The sequence below is a fragment of the Alnus glutinosa genome, chromosome 10 (genome assembly GCF_958979055.1).
Source record: "Alnus glutinosa chromosome 10, dhAlnGlut1.1, whole genome shotgun sequence".
NCBI classification, from domain to species: Eukaryota; Viridiplantae; Streptophyta; class Magnoliopsida; order Fagales; family Betulaceae; genus Alnus; species Alnus glutinosa.
The window spans coordinates 25,275,751-25,299,375 of NC_084895.1; the positions used below are offsets into that span (position 1 = coordinate 25,275,751).

The 23,625-nt window shown below is 35.3% G+C and overlaps 2 protein-coding genes and 1 pseudogene across 2 annotated transcripts; 1 reads left to right on the forward strand and 2 right to left on the reverse strand.

Moving 5' to 3' along the window:
- Window positions 1-98: 98 nt before the first annotated feature.
- Window positions 99-6,061, reverse strand: LOC133879687 (putative disease resistance protein At3g14460). Its single transcript, XM_062318378.1, has 8 exons — window positions 4,063-6,061; window positions 3,727-3,949; window positions 3,051-3,113; window positions 2,113-2,210; window positions 1,534-1,883; window positions 1,149-1,308; window positions 975-1,063; window positions 99-623 (listed from the first exon to the last, which is right to left on the reverse strand). Exon 1 carries the CDS (start codon window positions 6,059-6,061, stop codon window positions 4,442-4,444), a length of 1,620 nt encoding a protein of 539 aa, XP_062174362.1. The 3' UTR covers window positions 99-623; window positions 975-1,063; window positions 1,149-1,308; window positions 1,534-1,883; window positions 2,113-2,210; window positions 3,051-3,113; window positions 3,727-3,949; window positions 4,063-4,441.
- LOC133879686 (putative disease resistance RPP13-like protein 1) lies at window positions 5,887-8,032 on the reverse strand (annotated as a pseudogene).
- A 10,759-nt stretch (window positions 8,033-18,791) lies between these two features.
- LOC133879247 (uncharacterized) lies at window positions 18,792-19,385 on the forward strand. The gene has a single exon (XM_062317775.1). It carries the CDS (start codon window positions 18,792-18,794, stop codon window positions 19,383-19,385), a length of 594 nt encoding a protein of 197 aa, XP_062173759.1.
- Window positions 19,386-23,625: the final 4,240 nt, after the last annotated feature.

The window sequence follows — 23,625 nt, forward strand, 5'->3', positions numbered from 1 at the left end:
TAGATTATTAGATTATGCGACGATGTATTGAGAGTTGTGTATACTTTGTTGACAGATTATAGATAAAGTCATGATAGATAGGACACGTTTTCCATTTCACTCTTTGGATAGTGGTCAACTTTGAGGAAATCGTAAGATAAATTAAGTAGGGATTTTGAGGTAGAAGAAAAGATTGTGTGAATGATTGTTGGGTGGATTGCGAGAAATTAAAAGATACCAAAAAATCAATCACAGAAGACACCAAGATTTAAGTGGTTCGGCTTAACAAGCCTACATCCACTGGTGGAAACGACCCAAAGAAAATTCACTATTAAAAGACGAAGTACAAAATAATAAAGAGAAAATCACTCAGAACCCAAAGCCCCAATACACCAAAATCTCACTATCACACAATAGAGATTATTCTCTAAAAGACAGAAATACAAACTCTTCTTTTACTGAAAACAAATGAAGGTTGGTCTCCCACCCACTCGAATGAGGGTGAAATTCATACCATGTCAACAAGGCCGAGAATAGATGGTGAATGTGTAAGAAATAAGGATGATTCTAATATATGGTAAGCTTCCACCTCTTAGAGAGCTTCAAAGGGTCCCTAGATGACAATCGATATAAGATTTCCATTTCTGTCAATGATATGAACAAATAAGTGTTAGTAATAAAATGAACTATCATATCAATATACAAAAGACAAAATTATGGACATGCAGCACCTAGCTTAAGCAAAGAGAGACAACCTCTTTATCTTGTTTCTTTTTGGATATCAATATATTACCACAACACGTTTGTCAAACAATTTTTGAACTAAATAGAAGAGCAAGTATCTAGTAGTTTCCTAAGGGAAACTAAGGAAAGAGACAGTACATAGTTTGAACTAATGGAAAGAGACAGTACATGGTTTTCTAAGAAATCATTGTATTTGAAATATTGCAAGAAAAACTAACAGCAAAACAAAGGAAGCACCATTGGAAACGAACCTGCATTGTTTAACGAACAGATAATCTGTTAACAGTTTTGCATCAAAACTTGCAACAGTTGGCGCAGTGCAAGCTGGATAGTAGGCACCCTGTCATTTTAGTTACCAAAAATCATTAACCATCCTAACTGGGATCATGCAGTAGCCCAAAAAATCCTCTGCTTCCAATGATTACCTTTTCCCACATAGCAGCTATCAGAAGAAAAGGTAGTGATTGGTAATTCAAAGCCGACACTTCAGCAAATCTGAAGTTCCAAAATTTCTCTTGATCTTGATTTAGCACCACCGAACAAGTTCAACAGGTCGCCACAGAACAAGTTCAGTAACTGAAATGTCTGAATCAAAAAATAAATAACAATGCATTAATAGTAGATTAAAAGAGAGAAAATTCACACGTGTATATGCAAGCCTCGACTTTGTGTATTCATAACTAAGCATCTCCTACATTCTGTCAATTAAATAATTTCCATACAGTTAACCAATCAAAATGGAAAACAATTAGACAGAGATAAACCAAAGATAAACTTATAAGAGAGAAAACATTAGAAAAAGGCAGGTACCTTAGTGGGGATTCCTACTATAATTTGAGCTCATTCAAATATTCAATCAATTCGATCGTCATTAATCATTATTAGATGGACATGAGCAGTCTTGCACCATTCTCTTCCTTTTTTTCCATGGCACTGTTTCTTTTACAAAGGACATTTGCTGATCAATAGAATAGAAACAGAGGCAAGCAGCCCCTCTTCTGGTATGTACTAGAGGACAGGCAGTTATAGATCCGTTATTCTTCCAGAGATGTCAGTGGTTGAAGCCCCTTCTTGTCCAAAGATTTCATGTTTGGAAAATTAGAGATTTTAAGAACGGAGAACGGTGAAGTAATGGAAGAACTTCCAAGTAGTTAAGCACTCTGTTTCATAAAAATAAACAATAATTAACCCATGATCCAATTGGAAGCTGCACTGGTCCCTGCTAAATCAGATTGATATATATGTCACAATTTTCCAATAAAAAATAAAAAAATCCTACAAACTTTATTAAAAAGAAAAACAATTCATGGGCATGAACATGACGAATATAAAAGTGACCAGTTTGTAAAAATCTGAACCTAGTATTAGGTGCTAGAAATTTTAGCTGACCTTCTGGCATTCAAGGAGCAAATACAGCATATTCTATATGTCCGTCTCTGCGTCTTGTACTCTTAATCTATGCTCTTTAATCTTCTATATTCTGTTGCCTAAAATTTTTTCATACAATCAATATTAGAAAAACTCAAATTAGTTAGTGATAAAACAAAGAGAAATTTATCGGGCGACGAAAATATTAGAAAACCATATGTATGAAAGAATTTGAGAAAGTTATTACAAGAAGCAAGAGGATCATATTCATAAATAGCTGATTGAAAAGAGCAATTACGTAAGTGTAAAAGCTGAACATATTGTTGTCGCCTTTGAGATGATGTGCAGGCATTATAACAGAAAATGGGACTCTTGCAAGGATTTTAGCTCATCCAATATATTCACCATGAATCAGAAAATGATCGACGTTAGGAACCTTTCGCCGTTCTTTTTCGTTTCTTGGTTTGCCACTGTTTCCTCAACAGAAGGCATTTGTTGATTTCTACTATAAAAAGGAAGGCAGGCAACCCTTTGTCTTAAGAGGAAAATCCCCAATTGGAAGGAGATTGGCCGGAAGCAGCAAAAGATTTTCAATTCAAAGCATATGAGAATGGAAGGTGACCCTACAAAAGAACCCACAAGGAATTGAGGAAAGACGGTGGAATAGAGATTTGTAGAAACACAAATCACCGAAACAAACATTTTGATTGTTTCGATTGAAAGCCGAATTACAGGAAGAACTAAAAAGTGGCAAAGCACTTTGTTCCATCAAGGATTAATTTTATTGACAATTAGCCCCTATAATCCAATTGAAAACAACACCGTTCCTAGAGATGAACAAAAATCTTATGTTACAATTAGCCTATAGTCCAATTGATCAAAACCATATTGATTCTAAGAGATGAACACTATATATATATATATATATATTTAAAAGGACTCTAAGGGACATAACATACCAGAAAACACCAACTTTTAGAGCATCAATATTTTGCTTCGATGGTATTACATCCATATTGTACCTGTCATTGACAAAAACACACACAAGAGTAAATATATAATAACTCTTCAACAATGAATGACAGTTGAAATGAAAACAGTTTTACCGGCCAAATAAGGATTTAGTTCTCACTGCCCTCTTACATACCATACCTTTGGAACAAACATAAAAATAGTCTAAAAGACCCGAAATATTCGTATGGGAGTTCAATAACTTTTAAGATTGCTAAGGTTATACACTAACACAGTGGGTTCTGAACCCACAACCACACCCTCCATTCTCTTCTTACGGGGAAAGAGTCTTCATTTTGGCTAGAGCTCATTCGCAGATTAGATGAAATGAATTGCATTTACTGTTGTTTGATTGTGATATTTTGAATTTTGAAATTAATTTCAAATTTCAAAATTCATTTAATTTCAAAATTCAAAATTCATTTAATTTCAAAATTCAAAATTAAATGAAATGAATTGCATTTACTGGTGTTTGATTGTGATATTTTGAATTTCAAACGTTCTTGCACATTCCAGATATAACTAAATCAGATCAATACATATGCTGCGATTTAGCCAATATAAAAGAGACACAATTTGAGAAAAATTGAACCAAATATTTAGAAAATAGATTAATTAGCTAACCTTCAAGAGTTCATGCCTCGCAGGATCACATATTCTATTTGCTTCTCGTAATTGTAACCCAAGCTCTTTGCCGTTCGTTTCCTTTCTTCAACTTAGGGCATTTGTTGATCCATATAGAAGAAAGGGAAGCACACAACCCTTCTTCTTAAGAAGAAAATCCCACTGGGGCGGGCAATAGCGAAAAATTTTCAACTCTAAGCATATATAACAATGGAAGGTGAACCTGCAAAAGAACCCACAAGGAATTGAGGAAAAAATCTTATATTAGAAATCCATATATATTAAAGAAATTAAGAAAGTCCACAACGAGAAGGAAGGGGATCATATTACAATTACCTAAGTGAATATGTTGTTGCCGCCTTCGAGATGATGTGCAGGTATTATTCCGAGGCTTTTGGCTCATTCAATAAATTCTTCATAATCAATCAATATGTGATCGACGTTCGGAATGTTTCGCCGCTCTTTTTCTTTCTTGCTTTGCCACCGTTTTCTCAACAAAGGGCAGTCGGTGATCCTTATTGTAGAAAGGGAGGTAGGCAACCCCTCTTTTGGAATGTACTCGAGCTTAGGGCAGTTCCTGACCGAAAATTCTTCAAGAGAGGTGAGGTCTTGAAGCCCTTTCTTGTCCAAAGATTTCATATTTGGAAATCCAGAGATATGAAGGTGAGTCAGACAAGAAGGCAGCAACCCTGGCTCTGGAAAGGACTCCACGTCTTCATTTGTACAATTGACTACAAAAAAAAAAGAGTTTTTCCAAACCCCATCCTGCCCGTTTGGCAAAGAGTTTGTCACATATCTTGACATTCAAATATTTAACATTGGAAGGCAAGCCTCCTTCGGGAAAAGACTCAATTCTTGGACATGAAATAATGTGAAAAAATTCAAGAGAAGGAAGGAGTACATGCATCTTCTCTGGCAGTGACCTCAGACTCTCACAATGAGAGACCAAAAAGAATGAAAGGTCGGGGGCACGAATTCCTCCTTTTGGAAAAGATACCAAATTAGGGCAATCGCAGATTTCAATATTACGCAAGGTCACTAAATCACGTCCATGTTGTTCCGAAACCGTTAAAGATTCTATATTCTTACAATTCCAGATATTGATATCATAAAGCTTTGGGAATAAATCTAACGAAAATGACTTGAGGGAATCACAACCTTCCAACCGCAATGTTTCAAGGGATACAAAGTGTGAGTGTGTTGGGAGCTCTAACTTCATACAGTTTGAGATTTCTAACGGTTGAAGACAGTTGTTGGAGGCCACCATTCCCATGGGAAGGGACTCTAGTGCGTCAAATCCTCCAATTGTGAGCTTTCGCAATTTAGCTGGCAATTCCTTTAACAGAACCTCGTTACAATCTCTCAGCTTCAATTCGCGTACAACAGGAGCCCTTGGGAGTGAAGCTACCAGCTGAGGACATTCATGAATCTCAAATTTCGCTAAAGAAGGAAGATGGACGGGTAGCCCTCCTTTTAACTTAGGACAATTATAAATATAAAGCTCTTCAAGTAGAGGAAAAGCTCCATCTTCATTTTCCGTACCAAAAGAAGACCATTCCTCCCAATTTAACATTCGCTCGAACCTTAGATTTTGAAGTGCTCCAAATGGTTTAACTGTTGAAGAATCGCTGCCATAAAACTCATGATCCACTTTAACAACTTGTTCAAACCCAAGAACAGAGAGGTCCTTCAAACAGGGTAGCCATCCAAGTGGTGGCAAGTTATGACAACGTTTGCAATTTTCTAAGCGAAGGGACTCTATATTAGAGAATGAATGATGCCAAACCCAATCTGAAAGACTTTCACCGTCATAGTTGTTGATAGTGAGACGTTTCAAGTTACTATGGGGCCGAAGATTGTCAAGTAAAGAGATTTGACATTCTGCAATATTAGATGCATTCCATTCCAACACCAACTCCTCAAGGTACTTCCTATCTTTCAAGCATGCTTTCAGAGCATCCGTAGGAGATACAACATTTTGGAGCTCTAAAATAGAAAGCTTTCCTCGAAGATTTGCAAAATTCCCCAACTCTTCAATGGAAGCCCCACTATGTTTGCTAACGATAAATTTAGATAATGTTTGTAGACATTTTAGCCTACCTAGCTGCATTGGCATCTCTTCTATGGCTGTTCCGCTAATATCAAGATGACGTAAATTAATGAGTTTTTGCATCTCTATTGGCAATACAGAAAGATCTTTACAACCTGATAAATTCAATGTTTGCAAATTGCACAACTTACATATGGAATCAGGCAACCTTTTAATTGCAGTGGAAGAAAGGTTCAAATAACGTAGATGCTTAATTTTGTCAATTGATTCGGGCAACTTAGTCATATTTCAATAGTGAGATAGAGACAACACCCGCAAGCATCTTAGCTTTGGCAATAAATCAAGTGGTACTCTTTTAGTTAAGAAGAAGAAATTGTAGCTTGGTGACAACTCCAATGGTAGGAATGAGTGCAATCGAGTAGCCTTGTAAAGAGACTCAAACTTCTTACAGTTATCATATCTGCTTCTGACATACGAAAAATGGCGAGTCTTGTTCATAACTTCCTGAGAAAGGTCAACACCCAATCTAAAGGTAAATTGTCTAGACACAAATTTTGCCATGTCGTTGACAAGATCATGCATTACAAAACCTGATTTATTGCCACGTGATTGTTCCAATAATGATCTTGATGCCAAAACAAGGAAGTAATATTCACCAACCTCTTCCATTCTCTTGTTTGTAGTTTCTGTTAAGAAACCTTCTGCCATCCATAATAAGACTACTTCATCTTTTTTAAAAACATAATCTTTTGGGAATATTGAACAATAAGCAAAGCATCGTTTCATATGTGAAGGGAGATATTTATAGTTTAGCATCAGTGCTGGAAGAATATTGTTTGTCTTATCATCATCTGGCAAATCCCATAGTTCGCTTTTCAATATCTTCTCCCAATCATCAACATCTAGTTTAGATCGCAAGAGACCCCCAATTGTCTTTGCTGCTAAAGGTAGACCTTTACACTTTTTCACAATTTATCTGCCTATTACTTGTAGCTTTGGATGTGCATCAGAGTTATAACCGTAGAATGCATGTTTTGCAAATAGTGACCAGCTATCTTTTTCCGGTAATATCTTTAGATGGTGAGTTGGAACAGTGCGCATGATTGATGCAACACTATCACTGCGTGTTGTTACAATGATTGTACTTCCTATTGCCTTTGATTTAAATGGACTGCTTAAGAGCTCCCAATCAGCATAATTCTCATTCCATACATCATCTAAAACAAGTAGGAATTTCTTCCCCATCAATTTCTCCTCCAGTGTAACTTGAAGCCGATTTAGATCTTTGATATCAGAAGTTGACGAAGTCACTGCTTCTAGAATTGTTTTAGTTACCCTGAACACGTCAAACTCATCAGAAACACATACCCATGCCTTAAGCTCAAAATGCTCCTTCACCCTCTTGTCCTTGTATACAACCTGAGCAAGGGTGGTCTTGCCAACTCCCCCCATTCCCACTATGGGAATTACACACATCTCACCTCCACTTGCGTCATTCGAGAGCAACAAGTTAACTATTGTCTCTTTATCATCATTCCTGCCAAAAATATCAGATTCTTGGACCAACGAAGTCGTGGGCAATCTTTTTGATGAGTCTCCTCCAACACCTTGTTTTAGACCTAGAACATCCTTTTGACTTGCTAGATATTCTAGTTTGTTAAGGAGCTCTTTTATCTTCGGCTCTATCTCCTTGACAAAATGACTAAGAAAAGTAGAGATGGAGTTTCGTACCTTACGTGCAGTGGTTGGAAATTCAACGTCCAACTTACGTTGCAAGGCTTCAGTGGCTATCTCGTCCAAGACGTGTTCTGCATCATAGACCGCATCTTTTAACTCAACAAGCCACGCTTTCACAGCAGGCTTTGTAAGTTGTTTTTCCTCTGCGTCTTCGAGCAGTGCATTCACGGACAGCAATGCCATCTTCAACTTGTGCAAGAGTACTCCCTCATTGAGTTTCCTTCCTTGAAAGAAGTCAACGAAGTCGCCGGATGCCATTCGTTCAAAAAAGACTTGGAGAAAGGGCGAAAGAAGTAGGCCTGCAACCTCAGCCATGTTTTCGATCTTCGTTGCAAATCCAAGGAAATGAAGGAAGATGAATGGAGGAAACGGCAGCTAGAGCAAAAAGAGATTGCAATGGAAGAAAGTGCAGAGCAAAATGAGATAATTGCAAAGCAAAGAAGGCATACAGGAAACAGCCAATGGGAGTGATGGACCCTCACGGCTGCTCAGATAGAAAACAAGAAGAAAGAAGAGAAAGAGTGCTGGACCCAACGCAACTGGGACTCTGCTTTTAGTGTTTTGTCCATTGAATGTGGTGGACTCCACACCACGTGAGAAAAGTTAGATGTTTTAAAGCCTCCATTATTGAACAAGGAAATCTTTTTCCTTGGGTTTCTTTGTTTTTTTATACGATATCACCACAAATAATTGAAATTGTCCTGTGTCCACACGGCTCATGGAGGCATTGATGTAAGATTGAGCTTTCCAAAACAGAAATCCTTGAGAGCCAGTGCCCTGCAACGTACTTTATTCATCTCCTGAGAAAGGAAAGTATCTCCTTCTGTCTTGATTCTAAGTAAACCATCATGTAATCTTGGGTTCATAAACAAATCAAATTCAAAAATGATTAGGGCCAGCAAGATTCCAGCCTTTCCAAGTTTCAAGCAGACTTTTTCTTCGAAAATTTCTCGCAACTTTTCCTTGTATCTCATTTTCAAAACTTTCTGATAAAATAATAATAATAATAATAATAAAAGACTAATATTATACTATCACACCACCATTTCCACTATCTTACTATATTGACATGACATAATTAATCTATCCTTTCAATAATGATATTTGAAATACCTATTAAAAAATTGCAGCGCTCTATTTTAGTTACTACTTTTTCTATACACGCTACAACAATTTGTCTATTATATTTTTTTACTTGCTTTTAAGTATTATTTCTCATTTTTTTAATTATTTTCTATTTCTCATATTTTCATTTGGAAGAGAGAGTGATGGCGAGAAACAATTTTTTATTGAGACATTGTGCTATAGTGAATAACTTCTTGCTATTTGTCTTAGAAATAAAGAGGAAAACGGAAATCAAAATGCTCATAAGGTGCGTTACAAAGTCGGTTTTCTTAAGAAATTATTTGTCCCCTCCAAATCTGATGAATTGGTTTGCAAATGGTTACAATTAATATTTCTTCAAGATACAATGGAGCCCAAAAACAATACCAAATTGTATCTATGATATTGTATTAGGAGAGCATCAGTCTCTCTGTTGATGGACAATAGATGACTATTCTCTTGTATATCTACTGTTCATTTCCGTACAAAAAGATGTGAAAATCTACCATTAAGAATATTTGAGACCACATGTGGGTTCCACATATTCAATGGTGAATTTGCAAATATATATATATATATATATATTTGCAAGAGAATAACACCAAACATATCTTTTATAAAAATTGTTAAAAAGTGGTTTGTGCCAAGGAGTGATGCTACAAGTGTGTCATTCTAAATTTTAAAATTATCATTAGATTAAAATTCAATAATGATCCTCTCAAATTTGAGTAATTCTACATGTATATTAAGTGTCCATAAAAAAATGATGTGACTTTTAAAATCACCATTGGACTTGTGATTGATCAAATGATGATTTTAAAAGCCACCTTATTTTTTTATGAACACTTGATGTATATTGTAGAATTACTCATCAAATTCAATAATAATTTTTTTTAAAAAAAATACATGATATATAAAGACACAATGAGGACTCTAAGCCCTTGTTCTAGTAATTACTCCGTCCCAAGTATTTGGAGATGGAAACCAACTGGAAAGGAACCGGTCCTTTATACGTAAAGGGCATAATTACCAATGATACCCTTCACATATAAAGGATTTCATGGCTTATAGTTTTGCACTTAACAAACCTTTACCGTAGCTGGCGAAACCTCGATGCATGGCACCAAATGGCCGGTCACATAATTAACATTGTGGGGGCTGGATGATATGAATCAAAATTGGGAAAAGGCCAAAATATTTGGAAAATTCTGCAAGTTGTAATGTTTGGTAGTGATTAATTCACGAGGAAGCAGGTCAAATTAACTAGTCAATAAAAGGTTATAAAATTAATTAATAAAAAATAATGCCTTCGTGTCTCTTTCTGCGATGGACTCCACACCGTACCACGCGATTGTTTTAGCGCCTTGTGATTCATGTAGTCCACCAACTATCTAGAAATGCCATGGAAGGTGATCAGTAGACCCAACTCTTCAACATCACCCATCTCAAGAATATTATTATTGAAGGCGACTCTCGAGTAGTGTTTATTCTCTACAACAGCTCAAAATCTTTTTAATTGGCGCAGTTTTCTTATTATATATAATATTATTGGCTCTATCCCGACCTCTGTTTCTTAGAATATAAGAAAAGTCAATAAAAATGTAAATTTTTGTACTCATTCAGTAACACATTAAGCCATAGCTAGATATTTTGTGGCCACATTTTTGCTGTTTCTCCGCCTCTTTCTTCCGTTCCTATTGTAAGTGGGAAGGATCCACCTCCCACTAGATTATTAGGTTTTTAAATTCTCGTTTTCTTTAAGCTTGTTTTGCTGTTTTGTTCAATGTACATAAATAAATAAATAAATAATAATAATAAAAAACCTTCAACATCACCAAAAGTCTTTGTTTGATTAGTTGTATGGAAATGAATGAAAGAAAAATTACCCATGTTTAATTTCTGCTTGTCTTGTTTTATTACTCATAAAAGAAAAGAATTGAAGCTTGGTTTTTTAATAATATGTGATTCAGGATTTTATTGCTTTGGATGCGATTTCCAAAATTTGGTTTTTTATTTTATTTATGAATAATAATAATGTCCCTAAATAAAGATTCAAAGTTCTAATCCAGTTCGATGATAGTAATTTGGCCTTTTTAATTAGGAAAAAAAGAAAGAAAGAAAAAAAAAAAGATGATAGTAATTTGACAAATGGTTCGTAGCTTAAAAATTTATTATATTAATTTGACCCTGTTTGGTAATTTTTTTTTTTTTCAAAATAAAAACATTACTAGTACTACAATTCAAAACATAAAACTCTCAAAAGAACTGTTTTTACATTTATGCCACATTAAAACACTGTTTTCTAACAAAAAAAAGAAAAAAGAAAAAAAAAAAAGCCCCCACAATACATTATCAAACAAAGTCTTTAAACATCCTAAAGAGTTCCTTAAATTCATTGAAACTAGATGAAATTGGAACATTTAATTGAGAAATGCCATTGTGTCAAATAGCATTTGGAGGTAAGGTTGTACTTGCAGATACGATTATTGGACACATCCGCATTTACCTCAGGCGATTACTAATCGTATCCATGTGATTATTGCGGTTATTATTCATTATCCACATATTAGGTAATGAGCTTATTTTTATTTTTTTGGCATTCTTTGGATTTCTATTAATTAACGCATATTTTAAACTATTTTGAAAATAGTTTGGGGCTTGTTTTAAGTGTTTTAAATGAATTTCATATCTTGGTTTTACATTTTAACTTAAAAATAACAAAGAAAATACAAACCCCCCATGATGGGTTTATCCAAAATAGAATTATAAACATACAAATTACAAAGTGCGGTTGTTCAAATGTAAATTCAACAACATTACAAATCCATACAACATAAAAATATTAACAAATAATTCAAAACACAAAATTCTCAAAATTATTGTTTTTACATTTTTGTCACATTAAAACATTTTTTTCAACAAAAAAAAACAAAAACGAAAAAAGGCCCCCCAAAATACATTATCAAACAAAGTCTTTAAACATCCTAAAGAGATCCTTAAATCGATTGAAACTATATGAATTTGGAACATTTAATTCAGAGATCGATATCATTGTGTCAAATAACATTTGGAGGTAAGGTTATAGATGTAGTTATTGGCTATATATGCATCAGCATCATGCGATTATTAACCGCATCCACATGATTATTACGATTATTAAATACCGTTATTATTCGCTATTCACGTATTAGGTAATGGCTTATTTTGATCTTTTTAGCTATCTTTGCTTAAACCATTTTGAAAATAGTTGGGAGCTTGTTTCCGTCCTCAAAAGAAGTCAACGAAGTCATGGGATGAGATAATTGCAAAAAAGCAAAGAAGGCATACAGGAAACAGCCAATGGGAGTGATGGACCCAAAGCTACTGGGACAGCTAGCTTTCCTGGCTCTCTCTGCTTTGGATCCCGTTGGTCCATTGAATGTGGCCAACTGTGGTGGACTCCACACCATGTAATAATAATGTAATCTTGGGTTCATTACCTAATCATGCAATCTAATCTTGGGTTCATAACCAAATCAAATTAAAAAATGATTAGTGCTATCAAGAATCCAGCCTTTCCCAGACTCAAGCAAACTTTTTCTTCAAAAATTTCTCGCAACTTTTCCCTGTATCTCATTCTCATAAATTTCTGTTAAAATAATAATAATTAAAAAAAAAAAAGACTAATATTATACTACCACACCAGTATCATACCACTATCGTGATATTGTTGATCTATCCTTAAAGCCTTTTCAACAATAATATTGAAATATTTATTGAAAAATTACAACTCTCTATTTTAACTATTATTTTTTTTTTTTATACACACTGACAATTTGTCTATTATATTTTTTACTTGCTTTTAAATATTATTTCTCATTATTTAATTATTTTCTATTTCTCATGTTTTCATTTGGAAGAGAGTGATGGTGAGAGAGGGAGAGAATGATGGCAAGAAACAATTTTTTATTTGGACATTGTGCTGTAGTGAATAACTACTTGCTATTCATGTTAGAAAATAAAACCGGAAATCGAAATGCTCATAAGGTACGTTACAAAGTCCTTTTTTTAAGAAATTATTTGTTTCCACCAAATCTGATGAATTGGTATACAATGGGTTACAAATAATCTTTCTCTAAGATACAATGGAGCCCAGAAAAAATGCCAAATTGTATCTATGATGATATTGTATTAGGAGAGCAACAGTCTTTGTTGATGGACAATAAATGATTATTCTCTTGTACATCTTTTGTCCATCTCTGTATAAAAAGATGTGCAAATCTATCATTGAATATGTTGAACCCACACGTGGGTTCAACATATTCAATGATAGATTTGTAAAAAAAAAAAAAAAAAGTATGCAAGAAAATGACACCAAATACATAAAAATTGTTAAGAAGTAGTTTGTGCCAAGAGTGATCGATGCTATAAGTGTGTCATTCCAAACATCATATATCTTTTAAAATTACCATTAAATTAAAATTTAATAATAATATTCTCAAATTGACATATGATATATAAAGATACAACGAGGAGTCCAAGCCCTTGCTGTAGTATTACTCCGTGTCCCACATCGGTGAGGAAAGTAGAGTGAGGCGGTCTTATAAGCTCCTTCCTCTCTTCAAGTGATAGGCCCTTTTGAAGAGATGCGTTGGATTCAGCTTGTAAGACTGTCTGTGTCTATCTCTTCCTCTTAATTCAGTTCCGATGTGTGTGACTTCATCCCATTTTCCCTTTCCCCTATTCAATCAAAAAAGTATTTACTCCGTGCCGAGGGTTTGGCCTTCTCGAGGTGCATGGCTTGTAGTTTTGAACTTAACAAACGGTCATCAAATGGTCACATAATTAACATTGTGCGGGAGCTGGATGATATGATTAAAAATTGGGAAAAAGCCAAAATATGATCGATCTCCTGCAATAATTTCATTATCTTAAGACAATCCATCGGACCTAAATGACAAAAGTTAGCACATAATACTTTGTATCTTCCATAACAATATCTTGAAAAAAAAGTTAGCAATACGTTCACTTGCATTGCAATCTGAAAAGATCGACCTGATATGGCCGGCATGTTACAAAACTAAAGCAGATTGAAGTATTGATCAAACTCTCGAGAATTTGTATTATCATATGTCATGCTGGTTGGGTCGAATGAGAGTTGATTGTGCATCAATCAAAGTCTTGAATTCTTTATTCCTTGAACCAAACTTTTACACCGACATCCCTAACTTCAAACATAGGGGTGTAAACGAGCTGAGCTACTCGTGAGCTTACCCGAGATCGACTCGAATAAACTCGACTCGTGCTCGAATCGATTATTAAATGAGTTATTCGTGAACACGAAAATCAAACTCGATTATTAAACGATACAAACTCATATAAACTCGACTCGACTAAAGCTCGTGAACCCGCTCGTATAAGGATCGAATCGTTTATTAAGGCTCGACTACATAATATATATATATATATATATATATATATATATATATATATATATATATATATATATATTATGTAAGCATAAATTAAGTAACAAATAACAATAGTTATTAGTTAGTATATATTAATTGGTTAAACATATATAAAATAGTAAAAGTGAATAATGTCAATCATTAATTGTTAGTCATATGATATAATAACAATCCAGATATTTAATCATATTATTCATGTAATATAATAAGATTATAATTTATAGGACTATATGATCATATAATAATATAAAATATGCAATCACTTTATTATATGCTATGAGTATTATTATTAAATATTTAATAATCATTACATACGTACGGATTGTTAAATTATGTTAAATATACTATCATATAATAATACTTAGATCATATGATCATATAATATATTTGGGAGCAAATTAAAGATAATGTATGATTTATTATTTAATGATTTATGCACATTAATTTGTGTTATTATTTAACCTCCCTTAACATTTTTACCAAGTACATAGAACTTGTGTAACTAATGTAAGGGAGTTAAAATTAACTTAATTTTCTTTTTTAGTGTGTTCTAGTATGTTTTATTTGGGAGCATACAAAGGAATTAAACATTATTATTATACTTTCGAATCACACTTGTAATTGTAATTTCTTTTATTTCTATTTGTATTTGTTTAAATGTAATTTTATTTTATCTCTTTAGTTGCAAATTTGTAATTCAGAATTGTAATTTCTTATATTTCTGTTTATATTTGTTTAAATGTAATTTTATTTTATTTCTATAATCGTAATTGTATTCAGATTTTAGATTTATTCGCAATTTGCCTTCATGTAAAATCCTAATACGTGCAAGTTGCACATTATATGAAATTTTGTGATGTAATTTTTTTTTTCATGCTAAAGTCAATAAATTTGAATTGTGATACGGGCCGAGCTCGAGCCGAATACTCGAGCTCGAGCCGAATACTCGAGCTCAGGATCGACCAAAATGACCGAGCTCGAGCTCGGACAATATTTTTTCCTACACGAGCCGATCTCGCATAAGATTTTTCAGCTCGTGTCGAGCTCGAGCTTTACTGTTACTTAAACGAGCCGAGCTCGAACAGGCAATACCCACTCAGGATCGGCTTGTTTACACCCCTATTCAAACATAAACATTACAACACAAATGTAATGTTTTGACACATGAAATTACCAACACACACTTAAAACCTAACAACGTGATTATCGGCTTTTAATCGGTAGGAGACGGTGCGAAAACACCAAATGTGACCTCGATTTTCTTTTTTTCAATTTGTTTTGTCTGTTCCCTTTCGGTTCATGTTCGCAACATCGTCGACTCATCTACTTGGTGCGAAGATAATAAGATAAGGTATACGCTAGTGGCGGACCCAGACTTGAGAGTTTGGAAGGGCCAAATTGAAAAGAAAAAATTTAGGGGGGTCAAAACTAAAAAAAATAAAAAATTTAGGAATAAAATTTTAATTTTAATTATTTTTTTTAGATTTTTTTTTTTTTTTTTTGGGAAAAAAATCTTGGGGCTTGGAGGGGCCAAGGTCCCCCTGGCCCCTTAATGGGTCCGCCCCTGGTATACGCACGGGTGAAATGGATCTTAGTATATAAAATGTTGAATGGATTTCGATGCCTCTGTATCCAAGCTTTTGGAGAGACAATGGAAAGTGTAAACAAAAAAACAAAAACAAAACTTCAACAAACATAGAGAAAGCTAGAACCAAAGGAGATAGCTCTGAAATTACAATCGATCGAACACACTCTGGTATGCAATCAAACCAAATTCTTTCGGAATCATGCTGGACACCCAATTTAGCAAGCACGTGTGCTGCACCATTTTCCCTCCGATAGTATGACAACCATTCCAAGATTGAAAACACTGGAGAACCTCTTTGATGTCTGCAACAAGTTGGCCATGCATTTTTCATGTTAAGTCCCCTTCTAAAATAATTAATCTTTCTGGTCCCCGGTTGCGACTAAATTCAGCAGCACACAAGGCTGCCAATGATTCAGCCACTACCGATTCCATCAGGGAATCAACCGAAGCTTTTTGTCATGAAAAGATGTTGAGAAATTTCGAGAATTAAGCACGGAAAACAATTGACTTTGTTTGTTCGATGAATTTAGGCGATACCCATTATTTAATGGTGAGGTTTATCTGTTTTTTTTAGGGTTGACAATTTTAGACATGACCTGCAAATTTGACACGAAGTTATAGGATTTGGATTTAGGTTATAAGCTGTTTATGATCCGCCAACCCGTTTATAACACTTTTATGACCATATTAATTAAACGGGCTAACCCGCCCAACCCGTTTTGCCAACCAACCCTTCTTTCCGTGTCACACTACACGTTTTGGCTATTAACAACTTCACAACTTGCTTCTTCTTCTTTTTTTCAGTTTAAAAGAAAATTAAAGAAAATTATTGTAGAATTTATTTGAATAAATAAAAAATAGTTTGATTTATAAAACAATGTTGCTACGAGTGGTTTTGATTAATGTAGGCTTTTTAAGTTGTTAAGATGTTGCTTTTGGCTCTATATCGTTAGACGTTGAACATTATGGAAGAAAGTTGGTTTTGTCTTTGAATCCCATAAATGCTTTACTGTAGAAATTAATTTGTTGGTCATGGAAAATTGAAAAACATGTAATATATTATTCCTTTTTTGTTGTGGCCTTTATATCACATTTACGGTGTTTGCTATGTTTATTATTTTTTAATAAACATATACGGTATTATGGTTATTTCTATTAAATATGGAATCGGTTAATTGATTTCAAAAATCAATTAACAATATTGTTTCCTTGATGGAAGGAAACACTACGGTGTTTACCATTTGAGAGTCCCTAACCTAGCCTATAAATAGAGTGCCTGTGTACACCATCAATACAGCCATCAAGCAATAGGCATAGGTTAGAAGACACCTCATAATTTTTGTTCTTAGAAGTTCTGGAGAAGTGCTTGAGCAACAATGGCCGGAGGTATGCTTAAAACTGTTCTATTTTATTTCCGCTGCGCATGTTAGGTTAAAATAATTTGTATTTAATTATTTCTAACATGTGGTATCAGAGCCAGCCTCTATGCCGTGTTGCTTAGCATATAATTTTTCTATGCGTTATCAATATTTAATCCAGTATATTTTATTTATTATTGTTTGACAATACCCTTTGTAGGAGTGTTGCATTTTTTTGTCTATATACTGTGATAGAAACGCATGTTTTTGAGCTGTGGAATTTACTGTTCATTGTTAAAATAAAATTACTGTTTTGCCCCTGTATGTTCAAACATTGAAAATGTCGCCAACAACGCTGCAAGCAGCAGCCGAAAAGCCGCTGCTCCTCCAGCAATCGGCGACCCACAAGGGTCGCCGACAGCGTTACAAGCAACGACCTTTTTGGCCACTGCTTCCTCAGCAAACGGCATCCCTTATGGGTCGCTGTGCTCGTCACAGCGGCGGCCTATCTTGGCTACCGCATCAGGAGATTAGGGTGGCGGCAGAAAGGGGTGGCGGCGGGGCATGAATAGGGGCGGCGGCTGGGTTATTTTTCAACCTTTAGGGTTTTTTCAACCCATCTAGAAAAGGACGGGTCGGGTTGGGTGTTAATCGGGTAGGGTTTAAAACCCAACCCGACATCAAGTGGACTGACCCATATGGGTCAGCCCAACCTGACATCAAGTGGGCTGACCCCAATCCGGAACTGGGCCTATTCAATAAAAAAAAAAAAAAAAAAAAAAAAAAAAAAAAAAAAAGGGCCTTATGGGGTTTAGAGTTTGGGTTCACTAAGTGTAAAGGGCTTATGGCCACATACTAAACCATTAGGCTATAAGCTTATTGTGCTTTCTTAAAGCAATTTATTTAGCTTGAAGTTTAAATTATTGTGTATTGAAATAATTGTTTTATTTAATACATAATTGTATATTTGTCTTTTATATAAATTGATTGATGCCTAGACCTAAGGGATAATTAGCACAACCTAATATGTTAGTGTGGGTTTATTGCGCTATCTAAGAATGCAATGTTGGGAAAAGTTCTAACAAGGAAAGTCTTGAGATTTAATTGTGTCCGATGTGACCCCCCTCACTTTCCTGGGAGCTCGTCTGCTTGCACCTTGGAGAATGTTATTTACCTCATTTACGTGTTGGTTTGTCTTATTCCTAGGGTCATTTGTGGGCATCTATAAAGTCATTAGATGTTAATGAAGTCGCAATTATTATGATAATTTTGGAGAGCCACAGCATCCAAAATTTAGAATAATGATTGCATCAAGCCCATACATATGAACTTCATATAGAAAAATTAACATCATGTTGTAATTAATTCATAAATTTAATTACTTATCCCCACAAGGAAGGTTTTTATTTTTTATGACTTAATTAGAATAAGATAACAAATTTAATATTAGAAGAAAAATTTCTCTTAGGCCCACAGGTACGGAGGATTTTGCTTAGTAATATTTAAATTTGGTTTTAGTCTTATTAATAAAGAGTAAATTTCATGCGTGATGTAACGTTTGCCCACAGGTAGGTTGAAATTTACTATTTAAATAAGCATTGGCTGATTTAAATTAAAGTCACTTCATAGCACTTAAGTAGTTTTGTTTTTCCTTGGTTCTTGTAGCTATACCTGCTGGATTATTTGACGGTACTTTTCATGTTCCAAAACTTAATGGCAATAATTTTACTGAATGGAAAGAGAACTTGCTCTTTACATTAGGGTGTTTGGAATTAGACATGGCACTCCAGACGGATGAACCACCCGCTTTAACGGCTACCAGTACTACACTAGAAATGGCTAAACATGAAAGGTGGGAGCGATCCAATCGCCTCAGCTTAATGTTTATGCAATCTCACATTGCCAAAGGCATTAGGGGTTCTATCCCTGAATGTTCTAAGGCTAAGGATTTTTTGAAAGCCGTTGAAGCACAGTTTGTGAGTTCAACTAAAGCCATGGCCATCACTCTAATGAAGAGACTATTAAGTCAAGCCTTCGATAGTTCCAAAGGTGTGCGTGAGCACATCATGGAAATGAGGGATATAGCAGCTCAATTAAAGTCCCTTGAGGTTGAGATTTCCGAATCCTTCTTGGTCCATTTGATTCTCAACTCTCTTCCTCCTCAGTATGGTCCCTTTAAGATTTCATACAACACACATAAGGATAACTGGTCAATTAATGAACTCTTGACCATGTGTGTTCAAGAGGAAGAGAGATTGAAACACGAGAAACCAGAAAGTGTTCACTTGGTTGCTCGTGCTAAAGCAAAGACTAAGAAAGGCAAGGCTGCCCACCACTCCAAAAAAGGAAACAAGGTGTTTCAAAGGCAATAAGGATGCTTGTTTCTTTTGCAAGAAGGAGGGGCACATGAAGAAAGAATGCCAGAAATACATTAAATGACTGGAAAAGAAAGGTAATCTCATCTCTTTTGTATGTCATGAATCTTTTTTTGTTGAGGCTCCTTGCAATACATGGTGGATTGATTCTGGTTCCACAATCCACATTGTGAATACATTGCAAGGATATCTCAAAACAAGGAAGCCGATAAGAAGTGAGCAACGTGTTTACTCAGGAAATAAATTGTTCTCACCGGTCGTAGCAGTTGGGACTTACAGACTTATTTTGAAAACTGGATATGTACTAGACCTTGAGAATGTTTTTTATATTCCATCATTTTCTAGAAATTTAATTTCTATTTCAAAACTTGATGTATTTGGATATGGTTTTTGGTTTATTAACTCAATTTTCAGTATTTTTAGAAATAATAATTTTGTTGGTGGTGGAATAAAAATTGATGGTCTATACAAACTTTCTTTAGATCTCAACTTTGAGAACATTTATTTATCGTTGCATACTGATATTGGCATAAAGAGAAGCCTTGTAGATGAGAACTCCACTTGGCTATGGCACAGGAGATTGGGACATATCTCCATAGAGAGAATCAAAAGATTAGTAAGTGATGGAGTTTTACAAACTCTTGACTTTGCTAATTTTGGTACTTGTGTGGATTGCATAAAGGGAAAGCAAACCAACAAGACCACTAAAGGTGCCAGAAGGAGTTCTGAGATTCTTGAAATCGTGCACACAGATATCTGTGGACCTTTTTCTACTCCCTGCCTCAATGGTCAAAGATATTTCATATCTTTTATTGATGATCATACGCGATATATGTATCTCTACTTCCTAACTGACAAGGCTGAAGCGCTAAATGCCTTCAAAACCTATAAGGTGGAAGTGGAGAAACAAAAGGAAAAGAAAATCAAGATCGTGAGATCTGATAGAGGTGGAGAGTACTACGGTAGGTACACAGAAAATGGACAAATGATCGGTCCATTTGCGCAATTCCTTCAAGAAGAAGGTATTGTTGCCCAATACACAATGTCTGGCACACCACAACAAAATGGTGTAGCAGAAAGAAGGAATCGCACACTTATGGACATGGTCAGGAGCATGTTTAGTAATTCTGAATTACCTTTGTTTTTGTGGAGTGAAGCCTTAAAAAACGCAGTGTATGTATTAAACCGGGTTCCATCTAAGGCTGTCCCCAAGACACCTTTTGAATTATGGAAAGGATGGAAACCGAGTTTAAATCACATACACATATGGGGTTGTCCTGCTGAAGTGAGGATTTACAATCCGAACATGAAGAAACTTGACCCAAGGACAACCAGCGGTCATTTTATTGGCTATGCGGTAAACTCAAAAGGATTCAGGTTTTACTGTCCTTCTCACAGTACTAGGATTGTTGAGTCCATGAATGCAAAGTTTTTGGAGGATGCTGAACCTAGTGGGAGTGCCCATCCACAAAGGATATAATTAGTGGAAGCACGAGAGTTGGCCAAATCTCCTCCTCACAGAGAAAGATTGATTGTTTTCAAGGAAGATCAGATTGATTATCCTGAGCTACAATCAGTTCTATAACAACCGGCTCATGAAGAACAGGGAGATCAATTTGATCCTCCTGAGCCACAATCAGTTCTAGAACAACCAACTCATACAGAACAGGTTCAGAATGAGTCTACTCTCCCATTGCAAAATGCAGAGGAAGTGGAATTAAGAAAGTCCTCTAGAATGAGGAGACCAGCAATCTCTACAGATTATGTTGTATACCTCCAAGAGTCTGACTTTGATGTTGGACCTAAGGATGATCCAAGTATGTTTTCACAAGCCATGAGTGGGGATAACTCCACATTATGGTACGATGCCATGAAGGAAGAGATGGAATCCATGGCTAAAAACCAAGTTTGGGATCTCGTTGACTTACCAAAGGGAGCTAAAGCCATAGGTTGCAAATGGGTTTACAAAACCAAAAGAGATACTTCTGGTAATGTTGAACGATATAAGGCTAGACTTGTGGCCAAGGGTTTCACTCAAAAGGAAGGCATTGATTATCACGAAACCTTCTCTCCAGTATCAAAGAAGGATTCATTTAGGATAATCATGGCATTAGTAGCTCATTTTGACTTAGAGTTACACCAGATGGATGTGAAAACAGCCTTCCTGAATGGGGATCTTGATGAAGAGGTTTATATGAAACAACCCGAAGGCTTTGATGATGATAGCAAAAGAGCTTGCAAGTTAAAGAAATCTATATATGGACTAAAACAGGCCTCCCGTCAATGGTATATTAAGTTTCACAAGGTTATTACCTCATTTGGATTCATTGAGAACCTTGTTGATCAATGTATATACCTTAAGGTCAGTGGGAGTAAAGTTATATTTCTAGTCCTGTATGTAGATGATATTTTACTTGCAAGCAATGATTTAGGTTTGCTACATGAAACTAAGCAGTTACTCTCTCAAAGCTTTGAAATGAAGGATTTGGGTGAAGCATCTTATGTCATTGGCATAGAGATTCACAGAGACAGACAACATAAAATGTTAAGATTGTCTCAGAGGGCCTACATTGAAAAGGTTTTAGAGAGATTCAAGATGAGTGACTGTAAGTCTGGTGTGGCGCCTATTTCTAAAGGAGAAAGATTCAGTAAAGACCAGTGTCCCAAAAATGAGTTGGAACAACAGCAGATGAAAAGTATCCCATATGCATCTGCAGTGGGAAGCCTGATGTATGCTCAAGTCTGCACCAGACCTGATATTGCAATTGCGGTTGGAATGCTGGGACGGTACCAAAGTAATCCAGGATTAGAGCATTGGAAAGCTGCCAAGAGGGTCATGAGATACTTGCAAGGAACCAAGGGTTACAGTTTGACTTTCAAACACGCTGATAGTTTGGAGGTCTTTGGGTATACAGATTCAGACTTTGCTGGATGTGTAGATAGCAGAAAGTCTACTTCAGGATATATCTTTCTTCTAGCTGGAGGGGCTATATCTTGGAAAAGCAGCAAGCAGACTATAGTTGCTACATCTACCATGGAGGCAGAGTTCATTGCATGCTATGAACCCACTACACAGGCGTTGTGGTTAAGAAACTTCATTGGTGGACTAAAGATTGTCGATTCAATAGCAAGACCCATTAAGATTTTTTGCGACAATTCTGCTGCAGTTTTCTTCTCTAAGAATAACAAAAGTGGAAGCAGAAGTAAGCACATCAACATCAAGTATCTTAGTGTTAGAGATAACATTAAGAGACATGAAGTTTTCATTGAGCATATTAGTACAGAATCAATGGTTGCGGACCCCATGACAAAAGGTTTACCGGTAAAATAGTTTAAGGGTCATGTGGACCATATGAGACTTGTTGATTCATTTTGTACTCATCTTTGATCTATAGATATAAAGTTATTGTAATAAAATTTATTGTGCACATTTATTATTTTATCCATGAGGATGAATAAAGTTGGACCCGAATGACTTATAGGAAGTTCATTCATAAAGCTTAATTATCCATAAGGTACTCACGTAAGGAATGGTTTACATTGTGATACATGGAAGGGACGACCTACTTTTATAATGGTTTTACCGCCATGATTCATGTGAAACATTTCTTAACTGAGTTGGAGGATTCCATAAAAGATTGGCCACACTAAATAACCTAATACCATATGGTCATGTGTTATAAAGTCCAAGTGGGAGAATGTAATATATTATTCCTTTTTTGTTGTGGCCTTTATATCACATTTACGGTGTTTGCTATGTTTATTATTTTTTAATAAACATATACGGTATTATGGTTATTTCTATTAAATATGGAATCGGTTAATTGATTTTTGAAATCAATTAACAATATTGTTTCCTTGATGGAAGGAAACAATACGGTGTTTACTATTTGAGGGTCCCTAACCTAATCTATAAATAGAGTGCCTGTGTACACCATCAGTACAGCCATCAAGCAATAGACATAGGTTAGAAGACACTTCATAATTTTTGTTCTTAGAAGTTCTGGAGAAGTGCTTGAGCAACAATGGCCGGAGGTATGCCTAAAACTGTTCTATTTTATTTCCGCTGCGCATGTTAGGTTAAAATAATTTGTATTTAATTATTTCTAACAAAACAAAGAGTAATTAGTTGGTATGGATGGTACTTTCATAATGGGAAACATTATATATAGGGGGCGGTGAGAGAGCCCTCCTCTCCGATCGAGTAGGGGCTAAATTGTCCAAACAATTTTCTCCG

Excerpts from the sequence above, each read along its gene's own strand:
- LOC133879687 (XM_062318378.1), bottom strand. The coding sequence starts at position 6,061 with ATGACTAAGTTGCCCGAATCAATTGACAAAATTAAGCATCTACGTTAT.
- LOC133879247 (XM_062317775.1), top strand. The coding sequence starts at position 18,792 with ATGGCACTCCAGACGGATGAACCACCCGCTTTAACGGCTACCAGTACT.